The sequence below is a fragment of the Mytilus galloprovincialis genome, chromosome 2 (genome assembly GCF_965363235.1).
Source record: "Mytilus galloprovincialis chromosome 2, xbMytGall1.hap1.1, whole genome shotgun sequence".
NCBI classification, from domain to species: domain Eukaryota; kingdom Metazoa; phylum Mollusca; class Bivalvia; order Mytilida; family Mytilidae; genus Mytilus; species Mytilus galloprovincialis.
In genome coordinates, this window is record NC_134839.1 from 11,245,639 (window position 1) to 11,268,520 (window position 22,882).

Sequence of the window (22,882 nt, forward strand, 5' to 3'; positions counted from 1 at the left end):
TCAATCACTTTTTTCTCTCTATCGATGTTAATTGAAAAGATCACACTATGTCCTACGGTATACCATCATTGACCTACTTAATTTTGTCGAAAATACCGAGTCATCTTTTTCGTTATACAAAAATTAAATCACAAAAATACAGAACTCCGAAGCAAATTCAAAAAGGAAAGTGTCTTAATAAATGGCAAAATCAAAAACTCAAACATATCAAAAATAATGGATAACAATTGTCATATTCTGGACTTGGTACGGGCATTTTCTTACTTCGAACATTGTGGATGAAAACTGGTTTTAAAGCGAGCAAAACCCTCTTACTTGAATGGTTGTGGCATCAAATTCAATTCTAGTGACAACGATTTGTGAACATAACAAACAGACATAATTTTAGGTAAAATGTCCGAAATAAGGGTACAGTTGTCAACATTGTGATATAACCTTTATCACTATAAAACAAACAAATATGTAACAAAGAAGTACAAAATGACATATTGATTAAGCATAATAGCAAAATAGGGCCGCACCAGTCAACATTGTGTTATAATCTTAATCACTATAATACAAACAATTATGTAACAAAGAAGAACAAAATGGCATATAGACTTAGTATATTAGCAAATATTAAAGACAAGAATACACAAATTTACCATACTACAATAATACAATGACGGGATGTAAAGTACAGAGCCACGTCATATATTATATTTCAAAGAAACATAAAAAGGCATATAGACAATTTTAGACAAAGCCCATTAGCAGAAATGAAAAACAAGAAAAAAAAATGTTTTACAATAGCACAATATCGGGATTTATAAGTACAGAGCCACGTCATATGTATAAAAAAAACACCTAAAGGCATATAGACAAAGCAGATTAGTAAAAGCGAAAGACAAGAAAATGAGAATAATTGATGAAGTGAAGATATCGATCAAGATATTGATTATCAAAGTTGGTCTATTCATTAATTTGTCTCTGTTTTATTTTACTTAGAAACATTCTTCCAAAACTTGTTGTGTAATTAAATAAAACTTTAAAAGCAGACAAACCAAAATAGTAGGTTGCGACTAAATAGAATTTTTTTTTTAGAAGAATCGTTTCAATATCCGATGCCAAACAAAGTATACTTAACTTCTTTTGTTGTCACTTGTTTAATGACATGACAGGAAATTAAAAGTTTTAACTCATTTTTAAAGTTCAATTTGATCAAGAAAAAAAAGTAATTACAACAAATAGTTCATATCCGTATCATAGCTAACCTGATATCTTGAATGTAAAATCTTTCAAAATATGGTACCGATGATGTCAGGTATGTGTGTGTAGTGTGTAGTGTGTAGTGTGTATTGTGTGTACTTACAACTCATACCAATACGACAAACTATATTTAAGGGTAAACAAAAACATGCCGATTGAATTGGTCTTGCAGGTGAAGAAGCGACACACAAGTTCAGCTAGTGTCCCTCATTATTTTTAAATCATAGAGGATATTTGTAGTTTGATAAGCTTTAGAATTGGTAATAGAATTAACATTGCATTCCATAATCACCTTTCCGTCGACACCTACGGTGGTTAAGTTTGAGTTTTTTTGTGATAGTGGTGGTCACTCTCACAAAAACTAGAAACTTAAAAAGCAAATTTCAAAATAACAAAAGGTAAACAAGCAGTGTAGATCGATAAAAGGGGCACTAGCTGTCAAATTCTTGTTCACCGATTTGACTTAAATTCTCAAATTCGATTTATAACAATGTAAACCATTTATCCAAACTATTAAAAGTCTAAAAAAAAAAACAATTTACAGGGCATAGGCATGCTAATATGTAGCTTCGTTTCATGTGCATTTTAGTCTAGACGCCATCTTATTAATTACCGAGTTGGCCTCTGATGACCATATAAGCGATGAAAAGATAAATATAGATATAAATAGATTAAGCAACTCGTGCAATTGGATTTTTCTATGTCTGTTTAGTTTCATATTATAGATTTACAATATATTTTTATTATCGTTTTTACCTGTATAAGAATGATTTTTTTGTGGATCAAATCAGTTAATCAAATGATTTACCTTTGTTGCACTTTTAATGTTGACATTCTTTTCCTTTAAATAACTGTACACGCACAATTAATGCCTTATCAATCTCTATCTAAGGGGTCAAATTGAAGTTCATATTGTTATGCCCAAGGGTAGGAGTTAAGGATGATAGGTTTATATGTATCATGTTTCTTTCTTTTCTTGTGTTGCTCAGAGAGTTCATTTCTACTTTCACTTTCATTTTCGTGTTCCGTTACTCTGAGCTGCACTGTTATATTATGAACGGAAGGACTATGCCTATGAACACTTTATATTTCAGGTATCGCGGCCGTATCGTATTGTATTGTATGTATTATATTATTGTTTATGGGAAATATTGATAGGACAGGGTTCGTTCTCACTGTTTGACCAGGGGGGTACTTTGACATGATCCCAGCTTTAGTTTGACCTGTATATCGCTTGTCCCTTTTGCTCACCTGTTTTATTCAATCACGTTAAGGGTCTATATTGTAACCAGGGTACGTTCCCACTAAGGGTTATTCTTGATAAGCCCATATCTCCCCTTTTCCTTCGACAGTTGTGTATTTCTATTTGTTTTTGCGCCATGTTCCATATTATTGCCGTGGGAACTTCCGGTTTTAAGGACCAATCGGAATGGACAGAGATAACCTAGTTTCCAGAACCCGGTATTATGTATATTTAGAATTACAACCAATCGCTACGTTAATTTTACGGACACACTTATCGTTATAGTAACGGACACACTTTCTGTGTCCGCAGACTTCCGGACTATATAAACGGTTGTAGCAGACGATTCTGGACAGCTCAGCTCACATTACCTTGACCATTTTTGATAGAGATACCATTATTACCAGAGCCTATACCACTTGTGAACCATTACCAGGTTAATGTTAACCCCGATTTTTAGGATATTTACGACCTGACAAGTGACCTATATTATTTACTATAATACTATAAATAGTAAAACCACTTTCCCATGTTTACGCACGACGATTAACATCCAAGGGGGGCTCTGAACCGTTTTTGCTTTGGGATATTTATTTATAACATATATATATTGATTTATGACTGATTAAATAGTCATTGCTAAACTTATAACTGTTTTTGTTATATTTTGTCTTGAAATGAATAAGAAACCAGTGTCTTAGATTACTCAGTCCAGCTACCAAGGTTTGCAAGTTACCATTGCATGTTTCACGATTACCAGTGAAAGTTCATAAAAGGCCTGCTACCAAGGTTCTAGTGTTTAGCAAGTAAACACACACACACATTTAAATATTACTTCGTAATGCTATACCAGAGGCGTTACAATATGCATACGGACTCAATAAGGTCGAATTATTCACTTGCAATTTAATAATTCATCATCAATATTTCTTAGATTATTTTGACAAAATTTAACCATATTGGCAGCTAAAAGCTAATAAGTATTTCATTTTTTCACTTTCATTAATGATTGAACAACACAAATTATGTTTTAGTTTTTTTATATATCTTGTAGATTGTACCCCTTAAACATTGAAACTATGAAAAGGCAGATCGGTCAGCTTTTTTAAAAGATGTTAAATGGGGGGAACCTTTCATTACGAAAAATAGTCTTAAAACATCAAGAATTGGAACAACACATCCATCCTCAAATTTGTCGATGAACATTTGAGATGCTTAAGAATCACTGGAGGTTAATTCTGGTAAAAGTTTTATCAACCCTTCTGGCTTTCTATATCTTGATGTTATTTTAAAAGATCACGTAATGTCTTACTGTATCATCAATGACTTACTTTATTAATTCAAAAATACCAAGTCATCTGTTTCTTTATACAAAGTTGATCTATACATTAATTAGTATCTGTTCTATTTCAATTGAAAGCGTGCTTCCAATAATTGTAGTGTAATCATATAAAACTTGACTAGCAGACAAATCGACATCGTACTTTGCGTCTAAATAGAAAGAATGATTATAAAAATACTCGTTTTAATATCCGATGCCAAACAAAGTTTACGTATCTTCTTTTGTTATCCCTTGCATAGTGACATGACAGGAAATTAAAAGTTTTTGTTCATTTTCAAAGCTAAATTTAATCAAGAAAAAAGTACAAAAATAACTTCGTGTCAGTATGATAGTTAAAATGTAGGATATTCCAAAATTAGTGTGTCGATAAGCCATGTCCCCAGCTAGTTATGCACAGGTACTATTTGTGAACTTAAAATGTGTAGTACTGGGAATTTACTTATAATATTTTGTACTATTTCTTATTGTAATACTTAGGTGCCTCTATTTTACAGTACTTGATTTGTACCTAAAGTTTTGTTACAGAAAAAATACCAAAAATATTCTATTTTTGGAAATAATAACTTTAAGTGAATTGAAATAGACAAACTTTCAAAATGCAGAAAACGAAACGGTGTAACCAAAAAATCTGTAGTACTTAAATTTCAAGTACAAATCCAGTACCGTAAAATACAGGTACCTAAATAATAATTTTAAAGTAACAGCATAGTACTGAATGTTAAACGGTTAGCCAAATTCATGTATTTGGTTTTGGTTTTGATGTTATATTTGTGGGATTTTGTCTGATGCTTGGTCCGTTTCTGTGTGTGTTACATTTTAGTGTTGTGTCGTTGTTCTCCTCTTATATTTAATGCGTTTCCCTCGGTTTTAGTTTGTTACCCCGATTTTGTTTTTTGTCCATGGATTTATGAGTTTTGAACAGCGGTATACTACTGTTGCCTTTATTTAAAAGTAAATTTCCAGTATTACATATTTTTGGTACAGAAATAGTACCTATGCAAAAGTAGATGTGTATATATACTTACAATTTACAATGCATAACCATACTGTTAATTAAAACAATAATCAGTGCAAAACATATTTTCATCAACAAATTAAATGATTAAAGTGAAGTAAGTAATTACCCGGTACACTGATTTATTTTTTAATTTATAATTTTCATGTATCTTTCCACTAATTACTTTCGTTTTTTGGTCCAAAATAGAAAACTTCCTAAAAGTATAGTCATGACTGATATATTTGCAAATTTGTAAAATTGGAATTAATTAATTAATTGATTGTTTAGTATCTAATAAATATACCATGCTATCTTAACCTATTTTCCTTGTATTTTTTTTTTGTTGCATAAACGTATTATAAAATAGCATAAAAAAGAATAAACTTTCTTATTTTAATTCATTATCTACTTTTCGAAGGGTGAGCAGATATTGATCCCTATGTAGCACCTGGCTTGCAGCTTATGTAAGTACAAACCCGTTAATAAGTCTAATTTGGAAGGTCATATTCAGAGAAACGAGGAATGGACTGCAGTCTGTCGTAATCTGTAAAACAGATATTCCATAAACGGTTAGCCAACTCATGATGACGTCAGTAAAATGAACGATGGGGCTATCTCAACTGCACATTTCGGAATTCCTGGTTTAATAACTTTATTGTTATTGGGATATTTATACTCGGTATGAAGGCGCTGCTGGAATGTTGCAACATAAAAATGGAAAGTTCACACAGTCACCAAATTTTTCTTCATCTTTCCTTTATTCTTTTGAAGTTCCTGTGTGAAATCAGCAGCATATGAATGAAAGAACGAGTTTGCTAGTAGAGGTGCAATGTTTGTTCATTGGAATGCTGATTGTGTGTTGAAAACCCCATCCTCCAAGCGTAACAAATGCATGTGTATGTTGTCATTCACAAAATCAAGCATCTTGATAATGTCAGTTTCACACGCATGAAATTTATAAAGTGTGGTTTTTATTTTCTTACCAGCAATGTGGGTCGATACCTTTGTCGGTGGAATATCAGTCCCCGATGCTATCCGTCAGCACAGTTGTCAGTACTTCGATACTCACATGATTTATAGCAAACATTCCTAAATCATAAATTTTAAAACAGATTTCAAATCCCTAAGGTCAACTTGAACTAAGATGAATTTGACATATTTTAAGACCCCTTATTATGGTAATATAGCACTTCAATTGTGTCAGTTCTTATATTTACTTGACTTTTACATATTCGGCGGTAAGCTGATGAAGGTAATCACGAAAAGCGTTGCGGACGCATGAAATTTATACCGTGTAGTTTTCATTATTTTTCAGTCAATGTTTGGTTTGAATCGGAGCGATTTTGTTTTTACAAAGTATGATTTATATCTCTCTAAGACAAGATAGTAGTGGTATCTAAGTTGACTCTTTGTTTTCATGAAGCAAATATCCATATCTGGTTCAAGCCACCTCTAGAATGTGTAGTTTCACAATAACTTTAAAGACGACTTTGATTGCTAAAACAATCTAGTTCAAATCCAATTTAAATGGTGGATGTGTAGATCACTTTGAAGAGCCTGTCATTGTGACGGATGGGTTAACTGAAAGTCTGGCCAGGCAGTAAAATAACGTCTGGTTCGTTTGATCGTATAATCTCAACTCAATATAAATATATAGTAACATGATGCATATAGAATAACCATACATTGTCTCGAAATATCAATGTTATGTTATGTTTTATTGACGTCATAAATAAAATAAATAATAGGACAGCTGCAGTATATATAACAATAGAACAACGTTAACAGAAGATATGATGACGTTAACAATGTGAATGGAAACGGCGTTAAAAGTAGTGTTAACGTTTGACGCGTAAGTTAAACTGCCTCTAAATCACCGACAGTCATATACTGCAGCTGTCCTATTTGAGCAGTCAAATTGCATTGACTGTATATTCATAATAATCATATGTGATATACAGTCACTGACCGTATATCACCTTGTTTATGACGTTGACAATGCGTTTCCGTAGAGTTTTATTTATGACGTCAATAAAACATACAGGTTCGCGGAAATTTTACGTCGTCCGCTTCAAATTAAAAAATGATGGTTTTTACCCTAAATACTTCATTTAGAACACTTATAAGAGTTGCAGTATATAAAGAATAACCATACATTGTCTCGAAATATCAATCGGTTATTTGTATTCGGCTCGAAACAGGTAGAAATGGTCGGCACAGCCTCGCTTTCTACCTGTTTCTAAGCCTTGTACAAATAACATTGATATTTCGAGACAATGTATGGTTATTCTATATGTGTAATGACATTTATGTAGTTTGTGTATAATATATTTCAGTGAAGATCAAGTTCTTCATCTTTGGTTAAATTGTAAAGGAACATAATAACAGATCTTTGATTATACAAAATGTTCTCTTTGGTAAGTGCCGTGGGGTTTATGTTGAATTTCCAAGTAAATTGTCAATACCGTATTTGTTTATCAAGCAGTTTAATTTAATGTGATTAACACACAAAAACATTGTTGCTTTGGGCCTTATTTGTGGGGATAATATGAAAGATTCTTTGTTCTTCTTTGTTATATGTTTTTCTTCGTATCTTGCTATGTTTATATTTCCCAACTCTTTCTCGGTACTACTGTCTCGAGTGCAAAATACAAACGTGCAAAAGTGAAAAGGCAAAAGTACAAAAATAAAAAAGTAAAAAAGTATCAAAATATCGTAACTTCCCATAGTTGTGTATTAACGTGTTGTGTCTTCTTAATCGAAAAGAAAGGTTTGAACATCAGTACTAAACTGTTAATAAATTTGAAATGTCGATTAGTATTCAGATATGACCTAACGTTTTACCCAATACGAAATTTTTATACACAAATGAGATAAACACCTTAGTGTACAGTAAGGTCTTTATTAATGTCTAATTTGATAAAAAAAAAACAAAAAAAAACAAAAAAAAAAACGCGAAAATGAAATCCTGGATAACGCTAATTTACTAGGCTACGTATTCATAGGTTATAACTTTTAAACGTCAGAAACCCTGAAGTAAGTAGCATTGTTTATGGTCTTCTTGAGCACCTTAGATCACCCCCAGTTTTTGATGGGGTTGTGTTGCTTAGTCTTTAGTTTTCTGTGTTGTGTCTTGTGTCGTATTATTTGTCTTTTTGTCTGTTTCTGTTTTAGCCATGGCGTTTTGAGTTTATGTTCGATCTATGAGTTTGACTGTCCCTTTGGTATCGTTTGCCCCTACTTTACACCCTAGACTTTTTAATATTCGGCTTGTTCGCTGTAACAGATTTTTTACTCTCGCAAAAACCGTCATACGCCCTTCTACCTAGCACAAAAACAGCTTTATTTAGAACAAAAGAAAAATAAATATTAAAGATAAGAACTTAATAATTTTCTTCATTTATTCATACTACATAATTAACCTTCTTTTCAAATGAAGTTTTGAACCTGTATTTACGTTTAAATGTGTTTACTCGTAAGATTTATAAATCAATAGATTTAGTCACGTAACAATTTAATATATAAATATTGTCAGATAACTGACCAAGTTCTTTGAAACTCCGCGTGTGGAGAGAAATAAGGATGTTTTTTTCTCTCTTTGAAAACCACCTGATTTCTGAATCATTTTTTTTCCTCCAAAAAGACTTTTAAGATGATTCAAAGTGAGATGAGATAAATCAATTATGGCATGACAATAATGAATTATCTAAAATATATTTATATTAACTTTCATGTATAAAGGGAGATTTTTAATTAAGTCTAGCATAATCTTCCGTAATTTTTATTTCTATTATTAACAAACTTAACATTATTGTAAATGTACATTTATTTTCAATTAAATCATAAGATGCCAATATTTTGACTTAATTTCGAGATACACGAAAGGATTGTGTTTTGAATACATGTTACATTGATGAGTAGGTAGTAGAAAATATCATATTGTTGACATGCCGATGTTAGAAACTTTACGACCAAGACATGCATTTCACATTAACTATGTACTCAGATATAAGCATTTCAAAAATGCACGAAGATACTGTATATCCAAATCAGTTATCCATGTGGTCTGTACTTAAAGCTATACTTAAAAAGTAGAAAAACAGTATTTGAAGTAATAACATCGGAATAATGCTGGAAACAAACTTCTTACGTACTGCTACATAATAAGACGGAATCATCTTGAACAGAATATAATCTGAGAACTTAAACAACAATCAAAGACTGATTTATCAGATATCAAAAGCAAAAGTAGTTCGTAAAATAAAACAATTATGTTTATTAGTTCAGCATGACCGCTTTTTAAGTGTATATCTATATGTATATATTCTTTATCATCTGCGTAAGTACGTTGAACTAGATTTCAGGAATTAAAAGCGATTATAAATACGATGTTGCACAATACTGATTTGCTGGCTTACAAAATTATAAGACTAGTATCTATGATGAGTTCATTTGCAACCATTGGTTTCAAACCATGACTGGGGCCTGATTCTTCCAAGAGTATCACCAGTCCTGTATTCAGCAATTTTGCATTGAAATGAATTATGATTGATATTCATAATCATAAATTAGCTGCTTACAAAATTTATACTTTTTCGAAATATTAATGATTTTCTATTCTAGGAGTAGATTACCCCATCTGTATTTGGTGAAATCTTTCTGAATTTTCAGCCCTCAATGCTTCCAACTTTGAACTTTATTTGGTGTTTCATATTAAGTTGCTTTTTTATCAAGTAAGTTCAGTTAAGTAGTTGGCATTTAATGGTAAAGAATGCAGGATTACATAATCAATAAATTAGGTGTATGGTCTAATTTTCAATTAATCGACCTTCAAGGGCATGGTTGAGTATTAACATGCCTACTTTAACCCAGATACATATAGAAATATGAAAATGTGGCATTTGTGATAATTTATCATTTTAGTTAAATAAAAAGTAAAATAATTTTAAAACATTGTTTGGTCCATCATAGCGGCATGTATTTGCCGTAATAATGCCATAGAATCATGCATATAACATTAATGCAGGATCAAATTAAATTCATGGTTTCAGTATCAATTAACCGGTTACAAAATCTGTTCTTGAAGTTAAGATATACGCGGTAAGCAGACAAAGAATGGCGTTAAACAATTCCTTTGATTTTTTTAATGAGATTTAATACTAATTTGTAATTGACATCCTCCAATTGAAAATCATCACGTACTGTTCGTGCGCTTTGGTTTCTTAAATTATATTTTTATTTAAGCTATTTAATTATTTTTCACTTAAATCTACCAACGGTTCGTGCATTTTGATATCCTTGCAAAGAAACTACTAAATTATTATGCTGTGTTGGAATTGTTTTCAGGAATAAGTCTAGCCCAACATCCTTTAACTGAGAATCATGACGGCCTTTAAATACATTTCCAGGTCTTTGTTTCAGTTCTCCATGTGTGTATCGATGTAAAGAGATTTAAATAGCCTTCAAAGAAATCAATATATCGTATTATGTATTTCTTTATAGGAGCGGGAGATGAATTTTATTCTTATCGGTTTGTAGAAGAAATTGCATTTTAATTGTAAAAGAAATACACATACATATCCATTTCTGTGTTATTTGGTCTCTTGAAGAGAGTTGTCTCATTGGCAATCATACCACATCTTCATTTTTATATATCTGCAGATTCAGATTTATAGAAATAGAGTAACATATACATCAAAGATAGTAAAATAACAAACTAAAAAGATCTTAACTTAAAGCTGTTCATATGTTGAAAGAATAAATATTATTCTTCAATTAGTGACCTTTAACTACTAATAAAGACGTTTATGTTGTATACTACGTTTGGCGAAAGTCCTTTATTTATAGATTATCGTTGGTGATCTCAACGAGATTGGTTTTCTCAGTTAGCCAGTACGGCAAACATGAGAAAAGCAATCGAGTTGAGATAACAAATGATAATCTGTTTATCGCTATTCTGCCGGTGAAGACGTATCAATTTCATTGACAATGCACGTGCTCCCTTAGTTTGTAGCGATAATAATAGATTATCATTGATCATCTCAACGCGATTGATTTTCTCGCTTGAGCTGGTATCGCGAATGTGAGAAAAGCAATCGAGTCGAGATGACTCATGATAATCTGTTTTTCGCTATTTTATATATGACGACGTTTTCTATTTCATGTCAATTTCATTGACAACACCGCGTGCCCCCTTAGTTTCTTGCGATAATTTTTCATATCACTCGATTCAGCTGAAAAAGGAAATTATCTGTCAGCAAGATCAAAGGAAAATTATTCGACTCCGCTGAGAAAAGAAATTAACAGTCAGTAAGATCAAAGGACAATTTCGTAAAATAGCGATGATTATTAATATTAACTAATGTTTATGTCTCCCTCTTTAATTCACGTAGGTACTGGGTAATTATACATATATGGCTTTTCAATTTTAAGTTTTTTGGGGATTTTTAATAAAGATACTAGTATATACTGGAAGGCGTTTCGGACGCACCAAATTTATAAAATATTATTTTCATATCCTACCAATGTCTTGATACAACTGCAGGTTGTATCCTTATCCAGATGGTATCATCAGCATAGTATTTAGTGCTTCAGTATATAATTAATAATAAACACTTCCATAATTTTCAGTTGAAACATTGATAAATTATAAAGAAAGTAAGTTTCCATTATCTCAAGCAACGTTGCCTGAATCAGATCTGTTGTTGTTGTCTCAAAGCTGCTTTACATGTTTATATATGTCCGAACAGATTTCATGACAAACTTTACTGTAATGCCGGGATCTCAAACTAATTTACTTCATTGATTTACAATCCTTTAGGACATTTGAGATTAAAAATACATAAAAATATAAAAAGTCATACCCAATTTCTTTACTACATTGAAGTTAAACCCGTGATTGAATTTAAGTTCTCAAAGCATAATTATCAATAATGATGCGATATAAAGATAAAGAAAGGTTTCCCAGTCCTTTTGACTATGAATCAATGCATATTCCTGTTCAGTAATAGATATGTATTCCTCTTTGACACGTTAACAAATAATGTTCATATCAGATCTGTGCGTTTCAAGACTGATGGGTGTTTGCCACGAATAGCTATATTTGATTTACATAGCAGTAATACATAAATATTTATCTTGTGTCTTATTTTTAACGTTCAATAACTTTTGATAAAACAGGAAAAGTATAATTATCTATTTTTTTTAGATCACAGTTTTAAACAGGCTTTAATTTATAATCTGATATTCAAGAGATTTTCGAAGCAAAAACAATAGCGGGGAAAACTTTCAACTCTTGTTATTTATTGCTTTCTTCAGAGGAAATCCAGTATGTGTCACTTTTTCTGGATGTTAAATATATCAGTTTGGTGCATTTTCGTGAACGTTATATAAATAAAGGCACCAGTAGTATACTACTGTTCGAAATTCATAAATCGATTGAGAAAAAAAAATGCGGGTTACAAACTAAAACTGAGGGAAACGCATCAAATATAAGAAGAGAACAACGACATAACAATGGGTAGATATATATGTGAGAATGAGTAATTATATAAATGGCACATACCCGAGAGATTGATGATATGACGTCATGTACAAAACAACTTCAAAGTTCAATTTTCGATATTTGAACTGCATGAGAGTGCGACATTCAAAAACATGTCTCCCGCTGAGCCATAGGAGAGAGTAAATTATCTCGTTCGTTTAACATGTATACTAATCCAATCAAAATCTGGTATTTAAACGTTAAGTTTAAACAAATAGAATGCTCATCTTCTGTTAAGATGTCTGTAAAAACTGTGTACTGATATGTTTATGTAATAAGTATGAATGATCCCGTGTGATAACCATCTTCTGTAGATGTCAAGAACAGATATTATGTCTAGATTAAACCCTATTAAATATATAACTACTAGAAGAGACTATTGCAAAAATTAATACAATGCAAATGAACAGAATTGGTTTTATAAAAAAAGGACTGGGTGGCGGTTATGACAATTCGGAAACAGATATCCCATGCCGGTGATAGTAAACCAACTCGTAAGGGCAACTTGAAATAATAATTTTGTTATGTTCTGAGTTTCCATCATGGATGTTTTGAGCAGCATTGTTGTATTTATCTTTCTTTAATAACATTAACGGTACCAATTTTCCTGCACCAGATGCGCATTTCGACAATACATGTCTCTTCAGTGATGCTAACTGGTTTCCTTTTAATTATTCTATTGCATGCAATTGACAGTAATAAAAAATTGATGGAATTACTATTGATAAAGTAATTGAGTGTTATTGATTGCCAAGAAACAAAAACCAAGAATGATCGTTTATACGAAAATCCTTCGTGTCCAGGAAATTTATACAAAAAAAAAAGACCTGATTTGATGGTTTTATTTCAAAATCTGTTTAAAATGGATTTACTAGATTTTTAGGTAGCTGGTGTGTCTTTCACCATCTTGGATTTTAAAATAGCAAACAACGATAGGTCTAGGTTTTTAATATACTGTGTAAAAGAGGGACGAAAGATAAAAAAGGGACAGTCAAACTCAATCTAAAACAAACTGACAACGTCATGGCTAAAAATGAAAAAGACAAACAAACAACAGCACACATGACACAACATAGAAAACTAAAGAATAAACAACACGACCCCCACCAAAAAACTAGGGGTGGTCTCAGGTGCTCCGGAAGGGTAAGCAGATCCTGTAACTTTCGGAGTATTATTTATTCAAGTGGGAAATAAGTCCTTAGCTAGTAAAATATGGCTGGCATTTTCCTATAAAGAGCTTTATATCTCCATATTCTATTTTTTCTATGAAAAAGGTCCCTTTGAATATTCTTTTTCAGGAATTTCTTTGATAAAAATTAATATTAAGACAGGAACATGTGATATCAATTTTCCTAGTTTAATTATTTAAAACCATGGGTTTACAATCATATTTTTGTAAAATAATGAAATATTAATTAAATGTACAACTGTTAAACAATTTAAAAACATATAAAGGGGGTATATAAGAATGAAAAATTCTTTTGTTTACTTTAAAATTATTTCTTTCATTACAAAATTTTCTTTTAGAATAAAAGAAAACGCAGGTTTTCACCTATGTATAATAATTAAAAGCCCTGGACATGAATTCCTACAAAAAATAGTCTAGGCATATACATTTTGTAAAAAGATTAATGCACAATCGTAAAAACAACATTAAAACAAAATAATTAAAAATTGTTTTGAGTTGTAAATGATTTCTTTTATCAAACATCTTCCTAGTCAAATAATGGACATAGACATTTATACCTAGGTATATTAATGATGACATGGACATATACGGCTAGGAAAATTATTCTAGGGACAAAAATAATTGACATCGGACTAAATATTCTAGTAATAAAAAAATGTCATACAAGTGAGAGGTTAAGATAGCATAGAATAGGGGGTGATGTCAACTACGAAACTTTTTGTGCACTACGAAACGGGTTTGTCAACTACGAACCGCATCAAAATGTCCACTACGTAATATGAGTTGTACCTTCATATGTGAAGTACTGTCTTATCTTTATTGATAAAAAAAATGGTTCTCCAATTCAGAAAAAAAGAGATCTTTCTATTATACAAAGTAAAACAAACTGGAATGTCTATAGGAGACATTTGAAATTGCAATAAGATGTGTGTTTAGAAGCAGTTTCGTAGTGGACAAAATGTGCCCTACGAAACACTACATTAATTATGAAAATAATATCATTCTAAAGAGTATTTAAGATTGCACTTTTTGTTTACAAACAGGTCTATAATAGAGGTATTCATAATAACTCTTGAAAAAAAATTTTGACAAGTTGATTTTTCATTTTTTAGGTCTAAAATTCACGCTTTTATTAAAAATAAATATTAAGTTCTCTCGGATATATGCGTTCAACATAGTCACCAAATTTTTGAATTATTTAGTGATACAAAATCACCTATATAGCAGAAGGATAAGAAGTTCCTGTTTGAAGTCATCCTCATATATATAAATAAAGGAACAGATATGCTTTCAATGAAGAAATCAAGCATCTCCATAACGTCAGTTTTAGAGAATGTTTTTCGTTGTTGTTATAATTGAGACATTGTGACATAGTGATGACTGTTGTACCCCTATTTTGACAATTTTACCTATTATGTCTGTTTTATTCACGCATCGTTGTAAAAATAAAGGAATTTGATGCGACTGTCATACAAGTGACAGTTTTAGCGCTATAAAACCAGGTTCAATCTAATATTTTCTATATTAGGAAATGCCTGTTCCAAGTCAGGAATATGACAGTAGTTGTCCATTCGTTTGATGTATTTTATCATTTGATGTTGCCATTTGATTAGGGACTTTCCGCTTTATAGTTACTGTATTGCAATATAAAAGAGTCTTATATTGCATGTACTTTAAAGGATCTTTGGAAATGTTCAGTATCAACATCAGCTATGTGCAGCTTCTAGATTAGGTAGTTTCATAATAACATTGAAACCCGGCTTGATTACTGATATAGTTGATGTTAATATTTAAGGAAGAGGTTTCGTGGAGCACTTGGAAGACCATATACCGTTGTTATAAATGACAGCTGTGAAGTTTATGTAACAAATACAGTGATTTACATAATAAAAAATGTTGTTTGATGCTTTATATGTGGGAACAATTATATTCAGGTAGGACAGTTGTTTTGAAACATTTGGGTCATTAAAGATTGATGAAGCATGGGTATTCATAGACCGATATTGTTTTTCAAATTCTGAATGTGTCTCCGATCTAACAGCCTATTTCCATTCAGAAAGGGGTATATATGTATTCTTTCTCGCGTTTAAAAATTGCCTGCCATAAACTGAATCCAATCTTTCGGTGAAAAAAGTGACTATTTTGCAATCTGGTTATTTTGACATTTAACAAGAAAATAATGCACTTTTAGCGGTATTTTTATCATGTTAATTGCAGGATACCATTTGAGAGAAGAAGAAAAAACAGATATTAATACTTGAGAAGAATTAAATTGTTATCAAATCTGAAGTTAAATTGTTTCAAGAAAAAGTCAATGCAAATTGCTGAACATTCTCATTTTAACATACAACAACTCTAAACAAATTTCATCATTTTTAAGAAATGTTGCAAACATTCGATCCGCAAATGAAATTATATGTGTTTCAAATAATAATGTCTGCAGTTATAAACACATTGAATATCACGTAGTTGTAATTACATGTTAACATTAAGTAACATTATATCTGCAATATTTATCTCAAAGACTTGGCAAGTTCAAAACAGACGAAATGCTTATCTTAAGACAAAATGACTAATGAAGAACTCGGTTTCGTGACTATGTTAATCGCACGTCAATCCGATTGAACTTGGAATAAATGATACCACATAAAAGATAAAGGTCTGCTTATATCTTGACTAACATCAAGAAATTAGCAGCGAATATCGATCAATTTCTAACCTATACGACAACGGAAATGATTTTAATTTTCCAATTATGGGAATTTCAATATTTTTTGCGTTAACATTTCAAATTAATTCCTTCAATGAGTTTACGTCGCCATCATTATTTAGTTGACCTTTATGAATATTCTGTGTCACAGATTACCATCGATGTCTTTTAAGAATGTTCGTTTCTCTTATTTTTGAATTTTTGCCTGATATTAGGAATCCCTTGGTTTATCCATGTAGTGTCATTAAAAAGTTTTCCCCACTAACCCCTACTTTTCTTTTCATAAATTTATTACATTAAAAATCCATATCAGAAAATTCTATAAAATCCTTGTTTTTTTCATAATCTTTTTAATGAAAAGGAGTGCCAATGTTAAATGCACGAAAAGTCTGGATAAAATTATTTCCCACAAAATTTTCAATGGCTTATATCTCGAAAACAACCACACAGTCCCTTAATTTTTTGTCTGCTTTTTAGTTCCTATATTCATATCCTTTCAATCTATAATATTTAGCAAGCATCCTTTAGAGCATTTGAATGAACTGAACACCTACTGTAAATATATTGGCTTAATTTAAAATTGTTTCGGTGACCATAACGACCGGAACGAATGAAAGCAGCTGTCGTATTTTTGACTTCGTGCGGGCATTTTCGGGGAAGATACTGGGTTAAAATTGTTTTGTATGCTTGTTAAACATCCAACTTGTAAAACAATTGTTTATATATTCATTATATTGACACATTTAGGTAAGCAACACAAACAAATGAACCCAAAATGAGACATATTAAAATTGGTCTCGTTTTTCAAGTAGTTTCTGAACCACGAAAAAGGCGGGATATACATGTATGAAAGACAGAAACTTCGCAAGTTTTATACAAAAACATTACACTGTCACCGCATATTAATCCCTATGTCTCACATTCTATGACTTTCGTAATCTGTAATCCTGAATGTATTAAAATTCGCACAAAGCTTTATTCACAACACCTTTCAAAACTCTTATTATTTGTAAAACTTGCGTTTTGAAAACCAATGTTTCATCCACCCATTCAAATCAACAAAAACCTACAGCTATCATCTCGGATACTGCCAGTCATATAATTGTTCAGACCGGTTCAAATTGAAAAATATGAAGAGGAGAAATCTCCTTTTAACAATTTATTTGCCCGGTAACAAAAGTCAAGAAGCCATCATCTTGGGCAATATACTTCATTATACATCAGTACACTCAACTTCATCTTTACTTCAAATATCAGTCTGCACCTATTACCTCTTATTGCTTAATTAATGTTGCATGATCTCTGTATTGGTGAATTAATCTCTGAGAAATGTGCTATACAAGGCATACAATATCGTGAGATTAAATCCATCGATATTGGATACACAACTCCAAAATACTGATAGATTCAGTCGAGGATTATGACATGCATTGACATTGACGCTATAAAACAAGACGTTGGTACTCTTTCTGTGTGGCTTAAGGCTGTGAGGTCAATGAAACAAATTTAAATAAAAAACACCTGAACAGGTTTATAAATACATGATACATCGAACTTTAAAGACTAAAATTTTGAAGGAAAAAAAACTGTCCTACCCCCTTGTTGCTGTCCAAGCAGATAAAAAAAACATCGTTTTTGTAAGTACAGCGGTAAATCACATTTCCTAAAGGAATAAGAAATTGACAATTCACTTGGTAACCTCAACATATACCCCAACAACAGTCGCCAAAGGAAAAAATCCTGAATAATCAAAGATATGTTCTATGATCCTCTGGAATTTTCAACCAAAGATGAAGGACTGAGTTTCCTTGGTTTTATTGGATACCTTAATTACACAAGTGTCCTAAAAAAAACTTTTATTTTGATGGATCTTCAAAGTGAACCAAAATCCTCTTCCTCAGTTATCAACATCAATTTTATCCGCAATTAAAGTCGGCCTTCATCTTATTGTGAAACTACCTTCTCTAGAGGGAGAATGAATTGTAGCCTCATCTTGGTTAGTATCATTCTGGGTATCTTATTTCAGCTTTCATGTACCTCTGGGGCTTTAATGGCCTTCCACTTTCCACTTTAAATTTTTGACAATGACATAAATGCAGGAAACCACAGCAGCTGGCATACAAAATGAATAAAGGTTAAAACAAAAACCTTTTTATCAAAATAGCTTTATTAGATATTATACATTGGCCTTAAGTATTAGACATAAGACAAACATTTCATATTTTCTTGTATTGCTTAATTCCTTCTATACCCTCCGGTCAAACATGCCATAAGGCTTTATTGTCAGACCTTCATACTAGAGGTTAACATAACACATAAAAATACAAAAGATTTATCCAATACCCATACCATGAAATTGTGAAGGCACTTCTAATGATTTAAAGAAATGATGACTTCACTGCGTAACTAATAAATTAGCAATAATTATATAGAACAAATACCCAAATGAAGAATCTATATCATTCATCTTTTACTCAAAAATAATAACAATCATTTTTCTTTTGACAGTTGCTATTCTATATCTAAACACCTGAACTGCTTTTAAGGAGTATACATCCAAAATAAACTCTTAGAACCTTATGATTATTGACCAATTTCGGACAAAATTTTAAAATGCTGATATTGAAAAAATATCTGATTTAGAGTAAGTTTACACGAAATTCTGTGGTGGATATTTAAGTAAAAATATAGTATATTTATCTATTTGACAAAATCTCTATAAACAAATAAAGAACTATATAGGATTATGAAATTTCAATAATTTTAAGCTTCATTTTGTAATAAAACTTTTTTTCATTTTTTACATCATTTTAGCAAATAAGGCATTCTAAATTAATATTTTTTCCAAGTGTGCTAATGAAAACAAATACTGAAAGATAAAAATGATGTTTTGACATATTTGGAATGAACAATACAATAATAAAAGAAACATCAACTATAATAATTTTTCGTACCATCTCTCATACTGTCACACATTCAACCCTTAATACACATCATGATAGCATATTAATCCTTTAATCTTTCTTTAAAAAAAGCTTCTACAGTATCTGTGTCCCATTTTTCTATACCTAGCGTCTCCACAACATTTTTACTCTCATCTAGGAGTTTTATCATGGGATCTGCTCCTCTGATATAACGGATTGTTAAACCAGGGAACTGATTTGGGCGGTCACTCTTCACAAATGCTACAAAATAAATTAATTCATTACATGCCATTCTTTAATATGTGAATATAAGATATTAAATCTGTGCTTTTAACTACTATGCAGGATCAAATTATACTACAAATGTACATGTTTTCTGATCAATTAAACAAATCTAACATTGGAATTTAAAGATGGATGATTCTGGGTTATCTACCTGTTCATGTAATAGACTACAGAAAATATGCAAAGAAAGCCACACTTTGGTTGTTTTATATATTTCTAAGCTGAAATATCTTCAAATATTTAAGAGAAATAATCGTAGATCTATTTCCCCAGCAATATACATATAGAATGGACTGACAAATGTCTCCTCAGAATATATTTCTAGCCTCTAACAGCCAGTTTGTGAATGTGTGAATATGTTGTAGGATGTAAAAAAGTGTGTATTATACAGGAAAATCATACAGATGGTAACTTTGAATTCATATATGACTTAATACTAGAGCACATTTAATATTAATTTCAACAAAAGATTGATCAATCCACACTAAAAAAAAATAAGAAAAAAAAGTGAATAAGATAAAACAAACCTTGCACTTGTGGGTACCGCCCCAATTTTCATCCACAGATATGGAGTTCTGCATATGGATGTACCTAAAGAAAATAAAAAAAACACAAATTATAATACCTTTTTTGCCAAAAGTAACATGATTTATATTAACAATATTTGACTTCCTTTAAATTTTATAACAAAAACAAACTAGGTTTCATTTGATCAAGGAATGTTTTCTTGAATCAATCATAAGGCATGTAGGTTTATGCAGACTCAGAAATAAAACTAAAATTGATGCAAACAATAAATTTGCTATACATGTATATTCTGAAATACATACAAAGTCACAATTGTATAATTTTTTCTATAAACTTAAAATATTGACTTCTTTTAAAACTCTAGCAACAATAACATGTTCTGAATCAGTGAGCATATTCTTTAATAATAGGCTTTGCTCATTGTTGAAGGCCGTACTGTGACCTATAGTTGTTAATGTCTGTCATTTTGGTCTTTTGAAGATAGTTGTATCATTGGCAATCATACCACATCTTCTTTATTATATTGCACTGTTAAAATCAATTTAAAAGAATGTTGATGTTCATTTCAAGGTGTATTCAAAGTTTGGGAAGTTTGGAAAGATTTTACCAAGTACATAGCTGTTAAAGGATTAAAAGAGGTATTCATATCAGCCATACTAGACTAGCATTTACAATGTATTGGTGTTTGGGATGCCAGTCCAATCTAAATATAAATCTTAGGACTTAATTTGTACTTCAGTAATTCATCAAAAACTCACTTTTAATGTATTACTGTCACTTTCATCCTTCTGGCAACAATTGGAACAGGATTCTGTCAACTGAGACAGATTAAACTGGTCCAACTCTTTACACTGTGAACATACCAAACTTGGTGCAAACCCCAATGTCCTGCATTCGTCAACTGACAGCAGACTACTTTTTACATCATCAAAATACAACTAGAAAAAGAAAAAAAAAATAATTATAACAATCAATAGCATTATTAGGTATAGGAAAATAAGCTCAAGCAATTAATTTCAAATAATTTTATAAATTTAAGATATAATCATGATAATAATATTTTCAAAAATATATTGGTATAGCCATCATTTCATGAGGTATGTGTAGCTAAGGTGCATTTGTACCTAAAAACCGAAATATCAATATCATGAATACACCTTATTGCTTTTTGGAAATCTGTGACGGTTGACCCGAGTAATTGCGAATCAGGGTCCGTTCGCACCCAATCATGTTCACCCCCTTTCACTTTTGCACCCTACACATTCGCGCCCAATTTTTATTTGTTTGGTGTTTAATAACTTTGTAATCAAGGTTAGGCAAGTGTATTCCTATAAGTGTATTTGTTGTCATTGTCTTAAATAAAAGTGAGACAACATTGGTTTTTTTTTGTGGTGAATAAATCTTAATCTTGTTTTGGTTAGTGTATTACTAACTTTTATTTCATTGTTTCAAAAAAAATGAGACTCTGACAACGTCTTTTTGTGTTGAATATGAATCATGTTTTGGTTAGTGTATTGCTATAATTTTTTGTTTCATTGTTTCAGATCAAAGGGGCCAAGATGTTAAAATCTTTCAAAGTTGTGGTTTTCTTTTAAAATCTTCAATGTTTTACTCATACCAAGCTAAATTCATGTACATGCAGTATTTACATCAAATCAATTAAAAAAAAAATCTTGATATTCTAATTATTCAACTGGAATTTGATTTAAATTTGGGTGCGAACAGACCTTGGGTGCGAACATGCGAGGTGCGTGCGTGTAGAGTGCTAAAGTATGTTGGGCGCGAACGGACCTGATACCGAAAGTGCAATGATTGAATCATTGACTTCAAACAACAATCACATTTCCATTGTGATAAAATTTATTAAATTAATACAAATGTTTTAAAAATCGGGTGAATAGACCCAAGGAAAATACATTCTTTGGCCAAAGATACCAATAATAAATATGTAATTGGGGCAAATGCAACCCCATCCCACAGAAATAAAGACATAATGACTAAAGTGCACAACAACATTAATCAGAGAATGACACTAATAATTGGTAAACATAATGTTCAAATGATTAAAACAAAGTATATACCTTGTAAGTAGGGTTGTTAATTTACAACTGCAAAAGTATGCATGTGTTGCAATAAAGTGGAGTTTAAAACACGTGGCATTCTGACGTTTCATTAGAACTCCCGGGTTTATGTACATGCCGGCTAAGAATACAGCTTTAAATAAATATAGTTGTTATATTACATTTGTAATTTCTGGTGCTTGTTTATTGGTCCCATATTTTATCGTAAGACTAAATAAAAGACAAAGAAACACAAACGTTCCTTACCAAAATAAAGAAAAAGGAGCATAATAGACCTGGAAGGTCCGTCATTTTCAAAACCGGAAGTTTTTATCTTCACAGTTGACAAAATTAGGAGATCAATCCCGTGTACGTACCAGATTATTGTTCTGGTGGGACGGTCGACTCGACTCCGACTCGAGAAAACCGTGTTGTTTTCTTTCGTTTAGTTATACTAGAACACACCCGTGATATCACGGGTCCGTGACTGAATTAAAGTATATAACGATGCGCAAGCCTTATTTTAGTATTAGTATTGTCATCTGATAAAGTCATGCCGATTATAAGATACACAGTTTTTCTCTGCTTTCAAGTCTTTCTGTTTGAACCCGTCGAACTGAAACAATAATATTAATTATTTGGAAAACAAAAGGTCCTGGAATGGAGTATTTTTTAATCAACAGCATTGTCCTATATAAGTTATAGATAAAGTTGAATTCTTTGCTTCGCTGTTTTACGTCATGCCCACTTACAAATTGAAAACTGTACCTATACGCCTTATTTTTAGTCCAGTTTTTTAGTATTCGTATTGTT

The 22,882-nt window shown here is 31.4% G+C and overlaps 1 protein-coding gene across 1 annotated transcript; it reads right to left on the bottom strand.

Moving 5' to 3' along the window:
* Window positions 1-18,418: 18,418 nt before the first annotated feature.
* Window positions 18,419-22,446, bottom strand: LOC143062876 (selenoprotein F-like). Its single transcript, XM_076234692.1, has 4 exons — window positions 22,337-22,446; window positions 20,768-20,947; window positions 20,009-20,072; window positions 18,419-19,457 (listed from the first exon to the last, which is right to left on the bottom strand). Exons 1-4 carry the CDS (start codon window positions 22,379-22,381, stop codon window positions 19,279-19,281), a joined length of 468 nt encoding a protein of 155 aa, XP_076090807.1. The 5' UTR covers window positions 22,382-22,446; the 3' UTR covers window positions 18,419-19,278.
* Window positions 22,447-22,882: the final 436 nt, after the last annotated feature.